The following is a 13500-nucleotide window of genomic DNA, read 5'->3' on the forward strand; positions in this document are numbered from 1 at the left end:
AGCCATTATAAGATGATCCTTTTTGAGGTAAGACCCTTGGTCATCAGAATCAGGTGATCTGAAATGTGTATATCATGCAATAACCTAAGCCTCCCTCCCTCTACCCAATCCCCTTGCACTTCTCCAGGGACTGGACATGATTTTTATGGTAGAAATCAGAAGGTAGAGAGCAGAAAACCTGAGAGAACAAGCTAAACCCAAGAAAGCACCTCCGACTTGTTAGTCTTGTCATCCTCGTTCCCTGCAGCATTTCCTCATTTCTCTGGCTGTCACTGGGATGTCTAAAACTGCTTCTGTCTCTACAATGCAATGAACGTGACATGAGAGCACAGTTTCCATCTACCGGACACAGAGCTGGATAGTGAGGATATGTCTTGCTTATCTTCATGAGCAAGACACAGATCTTCTTAAGGAAGATCAATTTAATGTCGATTGGGTCTCCAGTAGTGATGACTCTACCGGATGGCTGGCGCTATGTTAAGCACTTTATCTGCATTATGCCAACTCAAAACTCTTAAGAATCTCCCACCTTTCATATTTGAGTCAAGTGAAAGCTCAGGAGGATGAGTAACTTGTTCAAAGTCACACAACTAGTAAGAAGCAGGTTATTGCTGATGCCAAGGCCTGTGTTTTTACCATTCCACTAAGCTAGCATGACAGAGTGGGTCACAGCACTTAGCCTATTAAAGGTTAAGGAGAACGTCTAGGCTGTCTACTTGTCTGAACTCCTACTGTTTCCTGTACTTTCTGACACTCTTCACACAAGTAAGTCTGTTCAACCCATTAGTCTGTTCAACCCAACTCCATCTCTGTCTTCCCAAAGGGGATCTCATGCTTGGAATGTGCTCTGCCCTTCAAATTAGCCACCTCCATTCTCTCAAAGGGCCCTCTCCAGGATCCAGGCCATGGCTAATGTGCTTCCTTACCTCCAATAACTGTAATGTTTTCTACTCCTAGGAGCCTTTTGCTGACTGTACCCCAGTTGTAGGATATACATATCAGTTTCACTGTAGTCATCAGTTTGCTTAACAGTGTATATTTCCCAGCCAGTAGCTACAACTGCACAATGAGCTTTTGTGAACAGAAGGAGCCAGTAGGCCATTTTCTGGTTATTTGCAGGAAGAAATGAGGTCCAGAGTCCAATAATTCTCAATTTCAGGAAACATATGAGGGTACTGAAATTGAAGAAAATGTTCAAAGTAGCTGTCACACTATGCATTTGAAAGGTCTTTCAATTTTTTGATTTTTGTTCTCTTTAAGATCATTGAATTTCAGATATTAAGACTTATAATTACAGAGTGATGAGGAGAAAGGAGAGCTGGGAGTTAGGGGAGTCCTGGCTTGGCAGGCGGAAGAGAAAAAGCTGATTTTCCATCTTGGTTCTTGCATAGGCTAGCCCGAATGTTACAGATCTTCATTCTTCAAATGCAGCTGGGCATACATCCAGAGCAACTCATAGTCTAGACAAGGGGCTGCAAGCATTTTCTGTAAAGGGCCAGATAGTAAATATTTTATGCTTTATGGGTCGTATGGTCTCTGTCGAAACCACTCAACTCTGCATTATAGCATGGGAGCAACCACAGACCACACACACACCAATGAGTGTAGATCTGTTCCAATAAAACTATTTACAGAAACAAGCATCGGGTTGGCTTTTGGCCCCCAATGTAGTTTGCCAACCCCTGTTCTAGATAAGAGCTGTGAGGAAATGCTTTGAAGCCAGGAATAAACTAAAGCCTGTGAACTGGCCTGGGAAAAAGAGGCAGAAGACCTTGATGGCCTCTTGCATGCTTATAAAAGAAGTTTAATATAAACTATGTATTGCCTTGTAGAAAGAAGTGTTTGAGTAAATCATTTTAAAGTAAAATTAGGGCCTTTAGATACATTTAATGATTAAGATGATGGTAATGTCAGGCAGTACTTTATAGTATAATCCATGAGAAAGGTACTATTCGTCATCTCCATTTTGCAGATAAGAAGACTGAAGCACAAAGATGTTAGGTAACTTGCTTGGGTTTAAATGGTTAGTAAGTATAGGACTGGGATTTGAATCAGTCTGGCTCTAGTGCCGAGCTCTTAATCATGATGTTCTACTATTGTCTTAATATTAAGATACTATTTTAACACAAAATCATGACAACAGAAAAGATACTTTGATATGAAACAGCTCTTTTTACTCATTTGTGCTTTGCTCGTAATAGGTGCTCAATAAAATTTTGCTAAGTGAATGGCTCATTCTTACCGGTGTTGTTGGAAGGTCCTTTGGAGGAACGACAAAATGCTGAAGAGTAAGTCACACTCTCATTGGCTTCTTCTCTTTATGAGGATAATTTGCACCACCGGAGCTAATGCAAATAGCAAGAGCAAAAGGCCCTAAAGCTAGCCTCACTGATGTGGTGGGGGAACTAAAAGGCTAGGAGTCTAAGAGAAGGCAAGCTATTGCACAAAGCTGACATGCCTCAGTACTACCACTAGAGGGGGGAAAAGATTCATGACAAACCTAAACTGGCAACTGGTCTTAAAACTGCTTATACAATTTTCTGAGCATGAAAAAATAACTACGGCAAAGTTAAACTCTGGGTAGAATATATCTATATATACACTCAAACACATGTGCACTTATAAGGAAATGTAGGTGCATTTGTTGTGCTGCCATGAGTTATAAAATCTTGCAAAAGTCTTGTTCCAGCCCTCTAAATCAGGGTAAAAACATTGCGCATGAATATGCAAAGATAAGAATGATTAGAAACAGAAGTGGCAGTGACTGTTGCCGCCACCAAACAGATGGACGGGCCCGGCCAGCAGCCAAACCATGTGCAGGGTGGAGAGGGCTCAGCCGACTGTGAACTGAAGAGGCAGATTGATTGACTATAAAGACAGCAGTTCTTCTCAAGCTTGGCTGCTCATTGGAATCAGACAGGGAGCTTAAAAAATGCCGATGCCTGGGTGGCACATTCAGAAATTCTGTTTTAATTGCTCCAGGGTGTGGTCCAGAGATTTTATAAAACTCTAGGTGATTCTAAAGTGCAGCTCAGATTGAGAACGACTGAAATGGAGGTGGGATTGGGGTGGTGGTGGAGGTAGAACAATCTCCGTACTCCCTGCCTTCATGCAAAAAAGTGACGGTGGGTTTTGCATAAGTCTTTTAAGTCACACAAATTATATCCATTAGGCAAAGTGTCAGTGTGGCTTGGTGTCAGGCCTCCAATCAGAACCCAAATGCTTTCTGGGCCTCCTCGCCGGAGTCAGGACTGCAGTTTGCATGCAAGAATTAGTTAAGATCAATTAGTTTTTCAAAGGGCTACCTTGGAAGTGAAGGAGAATGCCAGGTGAATGATTGATTCATTCTTTCAATGAATATTTATCGAGCACCTCCTAGGTGTGCTGGCCACTGTGCTAGGCGTTGAGGTGCACTGACTCTGCTGGCAGAGTTGAAGAAGCCTCCAACGATCACTTGGTCTACAGTCTCTTTCTCTCTGTAGTCCTGGTGGAAGGCAACAGTCCTGCACTGGGAGCTCTGATGGGATTCAAGAGTCTGATTCCTCAGAGCCTGGAGCTTTTTAGATGAGCTCAGTGCCACTGCTTCCCCAAATAATGCCAAAGGTGTGCCTGCCGAGTGGGACTCAAGAGTTCATTCATTCATTCACTCACTCACTCATCAGACATTTATAGCATGCCTGCCAAGAGCCAGGCCCTGTGCTAGATGCTGTGGATACATCAATGAAGAAACATACCCTGCTGCTTGAGCACTCCAGTTGTGTGGGGCAGACAGACAAGCAGGCAGTCATAATCCACTCAGTGAATGAAAGGTGGTGAGAAGCACAGGCTGATGAGGGTGTGCAGAAGAGGAGAGTTTACCCTCGGTTGGTAGAGGTGATAGGAAACAATTGCTGGAGGAGATGACAGTCCTTTTACCCACTTTGCTCCCCTACCTCTGCAGTATAATTATTGAATTCCTCCAGGCTCCAGGAATGGCCCCATTATATTCCTAGATCTTATATTTTTGAGTGGATGTGTGTTTCTCCTCTCGACCCCTCTTTGACTTTATGTTGGCTAATTGGGTTGATTTACTCTACTGACGTGCATTCCACATCCCCTTCCTTCCCAGTTTGGAAAACTATCCCTTGATTTCTGACTCTCTGTGAGAAACATAGCCACTATTTGCCTTGAAAGCAAGGATCTCAGGGCTCATTCGTGAGGTGACCCTTCTGATCACTGAATCTCTCCCAAGGTAGCCTTCTCTCGCTTTTTAGAGATTGGACAAAGTATGGTCTTGATCATAGGGCAAATTCAGCAGACAGCAAGGCCTATGGAAGTTGATAATTTGGATCACTATTGAAGGTATATGTATTACTTGTTTGGATGATTTATTAATGCTATTTTCCTATCAATACAGAAACATGATTCAATAATAGAGATTGCACTTGTGTATACAATTGACCCTTGAACAACGTGCTTAGGCCCACTCATATGCAGATTTTTTTCAATAAATACTGCAAATGTATTTTCCTTATGATGTTCTTAAGATTTTTTCTATAGCTTACTTTATCGTAAGAATACAGTATGTAATACATATAACATACAAAACATGAGTTAATTGTATATGTTATAGGTAAGGCTTCTGGTCAACAGTAGGCTATTTGCAGTAAAGATTCTGAAGTTATATGCAGATTTTTGACTGCATGGGGGCAGGGGTTTGCATCTCTAATCTCTATGTTGTTCAAGGGTCAAATATATAGTATTCAGACTTTGAAAACCCTTCAGAGCTGGTTATAGAATTATATATCCAAGACCACTCCACCCTTCTTTCATCTCAGATTGGGCTCCTAGCCAGTGACTAGGGAACCCCAGGAGTTTCTGGATATACCGACTTGTCTCATTTTCTTACTTTCAACTCTTCATAGGGACATGCAAATTAGCTTCATTTGTATATAGTCCACTGCAGGGGTGAGCAGATGCCTCACTTGGCTGACCGAGAGATCAAGAAAGTTCTGTGCCATACTGTTTTCACCACTGGGAGTAGGGATATTTTTCTAATGCTTGTCATTATTGTGCTTCATATTCAGGATCTAGTAGGCTCTCCTGTACATTTCGTTAGGTTTTCTTTTAAAGTGATAGGGTAAAGAATAAAACCCAAGCGATAACTTTTGGATCCAAGCAAGTCTGTAAATGGTAACTTTTCTCTCAGGATTTTGTGAACGCTGATTTAGTACCTAAATTTGGGAATTTTATTTTCCTAGGAGTATAAAATCTTAGTAACAAGTAAATAAATAAATAAATAAATGCCCACACATGCTGATTGCTCTTAAGTATTTTCAGTCACAGCAATGAATAGGAGATTCAGTTTAAATTACAACCAAATATAAAATTAAAAATTAGATGCTGCAAAGTCAGTTCATCTTCAGTGAAAACATTAGTTTAATGCAGCCTCAGAGCCAAACGTGGCCACGATTATCTTCAGAACAGAAACAAACAAAAAGAATATTCTAGGGAATATATTAGCTGATTTTAAAAATATGTGCTAAATGATCCATGAAATGTTCTTCCAGCAGTGTCTTTTACTGTAACAAGTCGTAGCCTTGGCTGTCAAGAACGCCTTACTGGTGACTTGCAAACAAAGACTCCTCACCTCTGCTGAAATAGCAGAAATGCCATCAGCACAATTAAGAGCTGGTGATGATTAAACAGCTTGTAGATTTAACAAAAACCTACAATGGCAAACACATGCCTCTTCTTCTCTATTTGTGGAATATTCTTGTCTGAAGTACGAAGTGAGATCTAAGAAAAATTCAGAGTTGAAAATGCATTTTAGGGGATGGTCAAGAGCATGGTCCCATTCCTGCCTTTCAGAAAAGGAAGGATTACAAGAGCGAGAAAACTGGGAAACCTCATCGCTTATTCCAGGGTTACACCGAGGACTGATTTGCATAACCCACCTCCGAAACGCTGACATGTCAGCAGCAGTTCTTCTCTTCGATGATCAGATCTGAGCAATTTAGAAGAGCTGATGAGTCTTTGCTAGTTATAAAGGAATTCTTGACACCTCATCTATGTTTCTATTAGAGTGCAAGATTCTGATAGATTGTTTTTAAAAGTTCATGCTCTGACTCCAAACGTTTTTGCCTCTACTGTATTTTTCTCCAAAGTCACTGGTGACTTCCATGTTGCCACTTTTGAAGGACCCTCTCACGCTTTATCTTTTTGACCCCTAGGTGACATTTACGCAGTTGACCACTCTGCCTCCTACCCGAAACACTCCTCTGGCTTCACTTCCACCACACTCTCCTGGTTTCCACCTGCGTGGCTGCTTCGAGTCTGTCTCCATCAGAACCTTCTTCCTCTTGCTGCTCCTTATGTATTTGTGAGCCTCAGCTTCTGTGCTTGCCGATCACCCTTCTTTCTTTACTCCCACACTCTCCCCAGGGTGACACTTCCGTACTGATGACTAACAAGTCTGTCCTCATGCCAGATTTTCCCCCAGGGCCTCAGATCTAGGTAGGGATCCACCTGCCTGCTGGGCTTCACTGTGACCCCCAAACTCGACACCTGCAACAACGTACCATCTTCCCCAAAGCTGGCCTCTGTCTGACGAGGCACCTAGATGAATCACCCTCGATTCCTCTTCCTCTTTTACTCCATCGTCTCCAACCAGTAAATATCCAAATCCTATCATTTTTTATATCTGAGGAGCTCTGAAATCCATCCTTCACTACTCTTCACCATGACTGCCTGGCTCAGGCCCCAAGCAGATCCAGGTATTCTAATAGTCGCTTCTTTCCAGTCTGTTCTTTACATTGCAATCAAAATCATCTTTCTAAGTGTTAAGATAAAGCATCAATCTGATAAATTTACTTCTGTACTTAAAAGCCTGCATGCCTTCCTGCTTGTTATAATGGTCTCTGCTCCTCTTTTCAGTCTAACTTGCCCTCCCCACATCCTCTGTCCTCCTCCAACATGAATACTTTCTAATGTCACTTTCTCCTCTGGTTCCGGGCCATTGCAGTTCCCTCTGCCTAAACATACACCTCTTCACTAACCTGCCTGGAGCCTACACATCTACCAGATCTCTGCTCGGATACCCTTTCTTCCAGAAAGTCTTCCTGAATGCCCCCTCCCATGTAAGTGCCGACGTTATGTCCGCCCAAACATCCAGACTTCTGTTATTGCAGTGATATGTTACTCTGCATCTTAACTGACCCTTTACTTTTCTGGCAACTCCTCTCACTCTGAGCAGGGATACATCTTTCTTGTTAACATTTAACCCTGTGCCTGGTGCAGGCTAGAAGCTCAACATAGTTTTTTGAGTGTATGAACTCTGGGAGGAACTTTAGAGGGTTTATGGTCAGGCCTCTGTGTGGGTGGGTGAGGGAGAAGACAGGTACCCTCTACCTTTCATTGTCTTCTTACTTCTTGGGAAGGTGCCTGCGGGGGCAGCAAGCTCACCCAGTGGACAAAGGGGGAGAGGGCTACTTGGAACACTGCCTCATGGTTGAGTGAAAAAATTGTTCTTCCAGCCTTGAGTGGCATTAGTCTGAGTGACTCCTCAGTGTAGGTGGTGAAGAGGTGACTTCAAGGGGTAACAGCAAATGCTTCCTGCAGAGGGTGCAGGTGGGCAAAGTTGCAAATGTTTGGAAGTTGGGAGCACCCCTTCAGAAGAGAGAAAGAAGTGCTCCTCTCATGTATGCACCGTGGGAGCAGGTGGGGCTCAGAAAGGAGAGGGTCTTGCCTCAATGGAAGACAGGCAGTGGAGGCAGCATGCTAAGAAGGTACTAAGGAGCCCAGAGGCTGTAACGGCTAGCGTTTATATAGTGCTCACCATGTGCCCAGCACTGTCCTAAGTGCTCTGCAAATGTTAATTCATTGAATCCTCCCCACAACCCCACAAGATCAATATTATTACCATCCTCACTCCACCAATGAGAAAATGAGGCACAGAGGGCACACAGAGGCTTTTGTTTCTTGGACTACCTTTTCTGAGCAGCTCTGGGGAGGGTGAAGGGTGGGGTGGAATGAGCCAGCGGTGCCAGGTGAAGTTGGGCTGCAGCTTCAGCTAAAGAATTCTTTCGGCTATCACCCAAGACCTTATTTACTTATTTCTCTAGATGGCTGGTTCGGCCTGGGAAATAAAAGGTTGGATATAAGTGAAGCACAGCAGGCACGGTGATTATGGCATAGAGATACTAAGAGAAGTTAAGAACATGATACAATCAACAACTTCTTGGGCATTTCTTTTCAAAATAATGAGTAAGCTCCACTGGTTTGTTCAGGTTATCGAACAGGTTGTACAGTATTCTGATTCACTTCTTGGTGACTGGCAGAAAACATGGTTGTATAAAACAAGCTGACAAGAGAACAATTGTTGAGGATCTCGTTAAGTGTGGCCTTGATCCTAAAGTAATTCTTTGAAAAAATACTGGTGAGAAGCAGGTAAGCTTTGCATTGCAACATTTTAACTGACAAAGTTCTCTCCCCAATTGCCTAGCACTTGTATGTTCCCTGGATATGCATATCTAAGAATTTATCTAGTCAGTTTGGTACAGGAAAACAAATACAAACGTTTCTTTTGTACTTAAAAAAATATTATCTGTGACCTTTTTATAAATATAGAGAGGTACTGAATATAACTTTAAAAAATCTATTTATTATTTCAAATAAATGACATATTAATTTTTGTGTGGAATTTTGCCCAGGATTCACACTTACATAGTGTTTACACAATGCCAAGTGCAAACCTAAAAGATAAGTTAGTCAATTTCTTCAGATAGTCCTAAATAGCTAGATGTTTGATATTGTGATGGAACATATCTAGGTAATTGATAGACTTTTTTTTTAAATCTGAAAATTTCGATATTGTGTCTGAGAAAATATTTTCCAGTGATATGGAAACAGATGTCTTGCCATGTGTTATGGGCTGAGTTGTGTAGCCCCAAAATTCATATGTTAAAGCCCTAACCTCCATACCTCAGAATGTAACTGTATTTGGAGATAGGGCCTTTAAAGAGGCGATTAAATTAAAATGAAACTTTTAGGGTAGGCCCTAATCCAATCTGACTGGTGTCATAAGAAGGGGAAGTTTGGACACAGACAAGTGGGTGCACAGAGGAAAGACCATGTAAAAATACTGTGAGAAGATGGCCACCTGCAAGCCAAGGAGAGAGGCCTCAGAAGAAACCAACCCTGCTGACCCTGTGATCTTGGAGTTCAAGTCTCCAGAACTAGGAGAAAATAAGTTTCTGTTGGCTAAGCTATCCAGTCTGTGGTATTTTGTTATGGCAGCCATATCAAATGAATATACCATAATAGAGTGAAAAGTGAGTGTGCAAAATGTTCAGGCGTTTATTAATTTGCTTGTCAACCTGTTTACTTCTCTGCTAATTTCATCTTTCTATGTAGAAATTAATTTCTGAGTGGATGAAAAGACACTTAACATTGTTTGAATTATATCATTAACAAGATATAGAACTTTTGTTAAAAATAAGCACAGTCTTCACTCGCAGACATGAGTTTGAAAACATATTTCCAGTAACTGTGCATTCCCACTAACTAATATTTTGAGACTAATCTGTAGTAACCTTGGAGGAACTATACAAAACTATGTATTCTTTTGTCTCTTAAGACATATTTTGAAAATGTCTAAGAATAGCCATTGTTCAGTACTACAAAAAGTGATGTCATTCATTAAAAAAAAGTCTCAAAGTATATTCAGGTAATAGAACCCAGACAAGTTTGAGGAGTAGCCTTAATCATCACCTTATTACCTGAGAATTTTTACTCTCAGAAATAACTATAAAATGGCAGATGCTTACTAAATATTAATAACTGAAAATAAGAATTCCTACTTTGCTTTTTGTGAAGATAACAATGTCATTTTTCCTGCTATCATCCTTGCAATGGAATACATATTTTCTGTTACACATTTTAATTTGGTTTTTAAGAAAAACTACCGGAAGACAAAAGGCATGTTCAAGTAGTCATATTAAATAATACAACAACCAAAAAGATCAAGGAAAATGCCAAAACAAAGTTGCTATTTTAGAGATGAATAATAGATGGTTCATACCTGCAATCAGTAATATACATACAAGATATTATTTTAGGTGAGCCGTAAGAAGTGAGCATGTTTTGGCAAAAAATATTCCAGTCAACTGATGTTCAGTTTATTTAAGTAATTAAACTTAAGAAAAGGACACATTCATAAGATTTAGGGACGTATGTTTGCAAACTGCTTTTCAGAACTGCTAATTGTATTGGTTGCTATTTTTAGGAATTAAGTGCTATCTTGAGTCAAAAACTTCAAATTAGTTATTAACTATTGAATGCAGTCGTTATGTTTTAATAGAGTCCAACAATTTTAAGCAGAACTTGGAAGTTAGAAAAAAATTACCCACTAATCGGAATCATGACATGGAGGAGAAAAACATCCCTCTCAAGTGTCACCAAGTAGCAAGCAGAAGGCTTCCAAAATCCACAAAAAGGAGAGACATGTAAATAACAAAGTCCTGTTAAAAATAAGAACCGAGAAAGAATTCTGAAAAGAAGGGAATTCTGCAAAGGTCTTTACAAAAATCAGTCAAGTTTCAGTAGGAAGGTATAAGAAAGAAAATCTTAAGCTGCTGCTAAAGTGCTTCGCTAGCAGAATAAACCTGTTTCATTTTCTTTCTTGCAGTTCTTTTTATGGGTTGCGAGGCAAAAGTAGAAAGCTTCTGCAGGTCTTGAGAAATGGCACAAACTGGATTAAGTGTGACTTTTAGGAAACCTAATCTGCTCCCATTAGATAACATTATTACCTTACTTGTTGCAAGTCAGACTAATCTGTGAATGAATTGCCTTACCCTCACTTTAGGGTCTTTGATGGGTATAATGAATGAATCTAAACAATTTCAAGGTGACTTCTAGCAATGTCCAACAGAACTTGCTGCAATGGTGGAAATGTACTATATCTTCTCTGCCCAACAGAGTAGCCACTAACCACCTGTGGCTACTGAGCACTTTAAATGTTGGTGCTACCGATGAACTGAATTTTAAATTTTATTTAATTTTAATTAATTCAAATTTAAATAGCCTCACGTGGCCAGTGGTTATCGTATCGGGCAGTGCAGTTCTAGATCCCTTCTGCCTCTTTAAATGAAGGCTTCAGGCATCATCTTACTACATATCGCTGTGTTTTCTGGGATTAAATATTGTCCAAGGCTTCTCAGTTCCTCGGAGGTATGGTGATCATGTAATTGTCTAAACTGGGATATTTTGAGAAAGACAATGAGTGTTATTAACAATTACGATGAGACAATAAGCATAATCTGAGATGGTCTATGGCACAGAAGACGGTTGTTCCCCCAACGCATAGGGATTGTTGCTTGCAGGTTCTATTGGGAAGTAACTGGGCTATACATCACTTCTTTTTAGGTTATAGATAACATTTAAGCATCTTCTGGGACACACGTTTCATCAAACCATAATCTTCTTTGCCCCACAAACATTTACCAAAACCTCTATAACTCATTTCTGCTTTCCCGGGGACTTCCAACCACAAAGTAAAGCAATGTCTAACATGATGCCAAATGACCAATTCAAAATGGAAGTAAATAATCAATCTTACTGATATCTGAGTTTAGACCAAGTATCTGAATAGCTAAATTGGGTTGCATAGTTAAGCTTTCCTCTGACTTTTTGGCAAGGGCAGAAAGAACCAAAAAGATCAGAGCGATTTCTTTGCAATAGAGAGTTACTCAGCATTTCCTGACAGACAAAAATTTTCCCAAAGGGATTAAAGGCTGAGCACGTGGCAGTCCAGATTCCGATTTTTTTTTTTTTTTCCTGGAGAGTGGATCCTGGATATGAGTTGCTTTGGGTACGTGCTTACCTTTTTTTTTTTTTTTTTTTTTTCTGGAGAGTGGATCCTGGATATGAGTTGCTTTGGGTACGTGCTTACCTTTCTGTCATTGATAGAGGAAGTGTATTAAGATCAGCTTTTCAGAGTTCCATTTCAGCAGGATAGGAGCAACTAACTGCAGAATGCTTTAGGTTTCTCATTTTCAGAACGGAACCTGTTTTGAAATAATCTAGAGGGCTTTTTCTTTAATACAAAGTACAGAACGTGGATTGGAACGTCATAAAAAATAATTTTAAAAAGTCCAGTTGCATCTATACACTAAATGTCCTTAAAGAAACCAGTCCACAAGACAAGTCAATTCTCATGTAATCTTGCTGACGTGGCCTGGTTTTTCAAATCTAACCCACATTTTATAACATACTTTGTGTTGAACACAGTAGAGTTTCGTATTAAGAAAAAATATTTCAGAATTTAATAGGCATGTGGATGAATAGGAAAAGAGGAAGCAATTATTCCAGGAAATTTACCTGCGGGGAAAATAACTTAACAATATAGTAATTCAAATAACCAGAGGTAGGTCTCCGAATCATTTCGTCAACAGTTTTCCACCAACCTGATAGCTCGAATGACAGTTTTAAGTGGTGGGGTGAGGTCTTCTACAGATACATCACACTGGCATCCTTTTTCATCATATACATCATCAGTGCCAAGGGCTGTGTCAGCTGGAAAGAAAAACTGCTGGTTAAATACCACCGTCAGCAATTTCAAACATGCAGCTGAACTTGGTCTCACATAAGAATAGGGGGAACTCAAAGACTAAGCTTATAAATCAAGATATATATCAGGTCAGCAAGTTGTTCTTCCTCAATATTATTTCTTCTCTTTTTCTACAACCTCACCATGGGGAAGATGAAGATGTTGGCACATTGTATTTCATTTAGTGGTGGTGGATTTGTATTGATCCACCCATGCTCTTTTGCCCAGTTCTTTGAAACTAACAGCCAGTATTTAAATAATAGTCGTTTGGGGTACGTAGGGAACCAGTCTACGTACACTTAACTAAATGACCTGTATATGCAGAGCTCGAAACCTATGATATTGACCCTGTTAGCTCCATGCCCTGAACAAATGAGCAAGCAATCAGACCCAAGAACACTGGCTACTTATCAGTTATTGAACACAGGTAGCCCAGGAGAGAGAGCTTGCTTAAGATAACAGCTAATGCTGAGAGATTTTCAGATTGGCTAATAAAATTGGTTCCTCATAAACCAAGCAAATTAACTTTTGGGTTAATTGCAAAGTTTAGAAAGGGGCTTGGGTTATAGTAAATACCAAATTAGTAGAAGTTTATAAGATTAATAAGGAATACACTCTTATCACTGAAGCTTTGTTTTCAGCAACAAATAATTGAAAACAAATTAAAGTTCTTGGAATGGAGGATGAATTAAATAAATATTGGTAGGTTTATACAGTGGAATATTGGAAAGCTGTTAAAAATGATGTTGAAGACCAATGACTGGAAAAAAAAGTCACAATATAAAAGAAATAAATCTACACATCTGGGATTAAGAATGATTTTATTATTTTTGCTTGGCTATCTTTCTAAAATTTCTACAATGAACATGTATTACTTTGGTATTAAAGTAATAAAAATTCACTTATGAATAAAA

At 40.0% G+C, this 13500-nt stretch overlaps 1 protein-coding gene across 2 annotated transcripts in view; it reads right to left on the reverse strand.

Moving 5' to 3' along the window:
- KCNQ5 (potassium voltage-gated channel subfamily Q member 5) overlaps positions 1 to 13500 on the reverse strand; it is a 469107-nt gene that overhangs the window by 8559 nt on the left and 447048 nt on the right. For both annotated transcript variants that reach the window (XM_011380375.2, XM_011380376.1), the window contains one exon: positions 12444 to 12552. In XM_011380375.2, the coding sequence (XP_011378677.1) occupies positions 12444 to 12552 (109 nt within the window). The remainder of the gene's footprint in view (positions 1 to 12443; positions 12553 to 13500) is intronic.

Source organism: Pteropus vampyrus, unplaced genomic scaffold (assembly GCF_000151845.1).
Source record: "Pteropus vampyrus isolate Shadow unplaced genomic scaffold, Pvam_2.0 Scaffold393, whole genome shotgun sequence".
Lineage (NCBI taxonomy): Eukaryota > Metazoa > Chordata > Mammalia > Chiroptera > Pteropodidae > Pteropus > Pteropus vampyrus.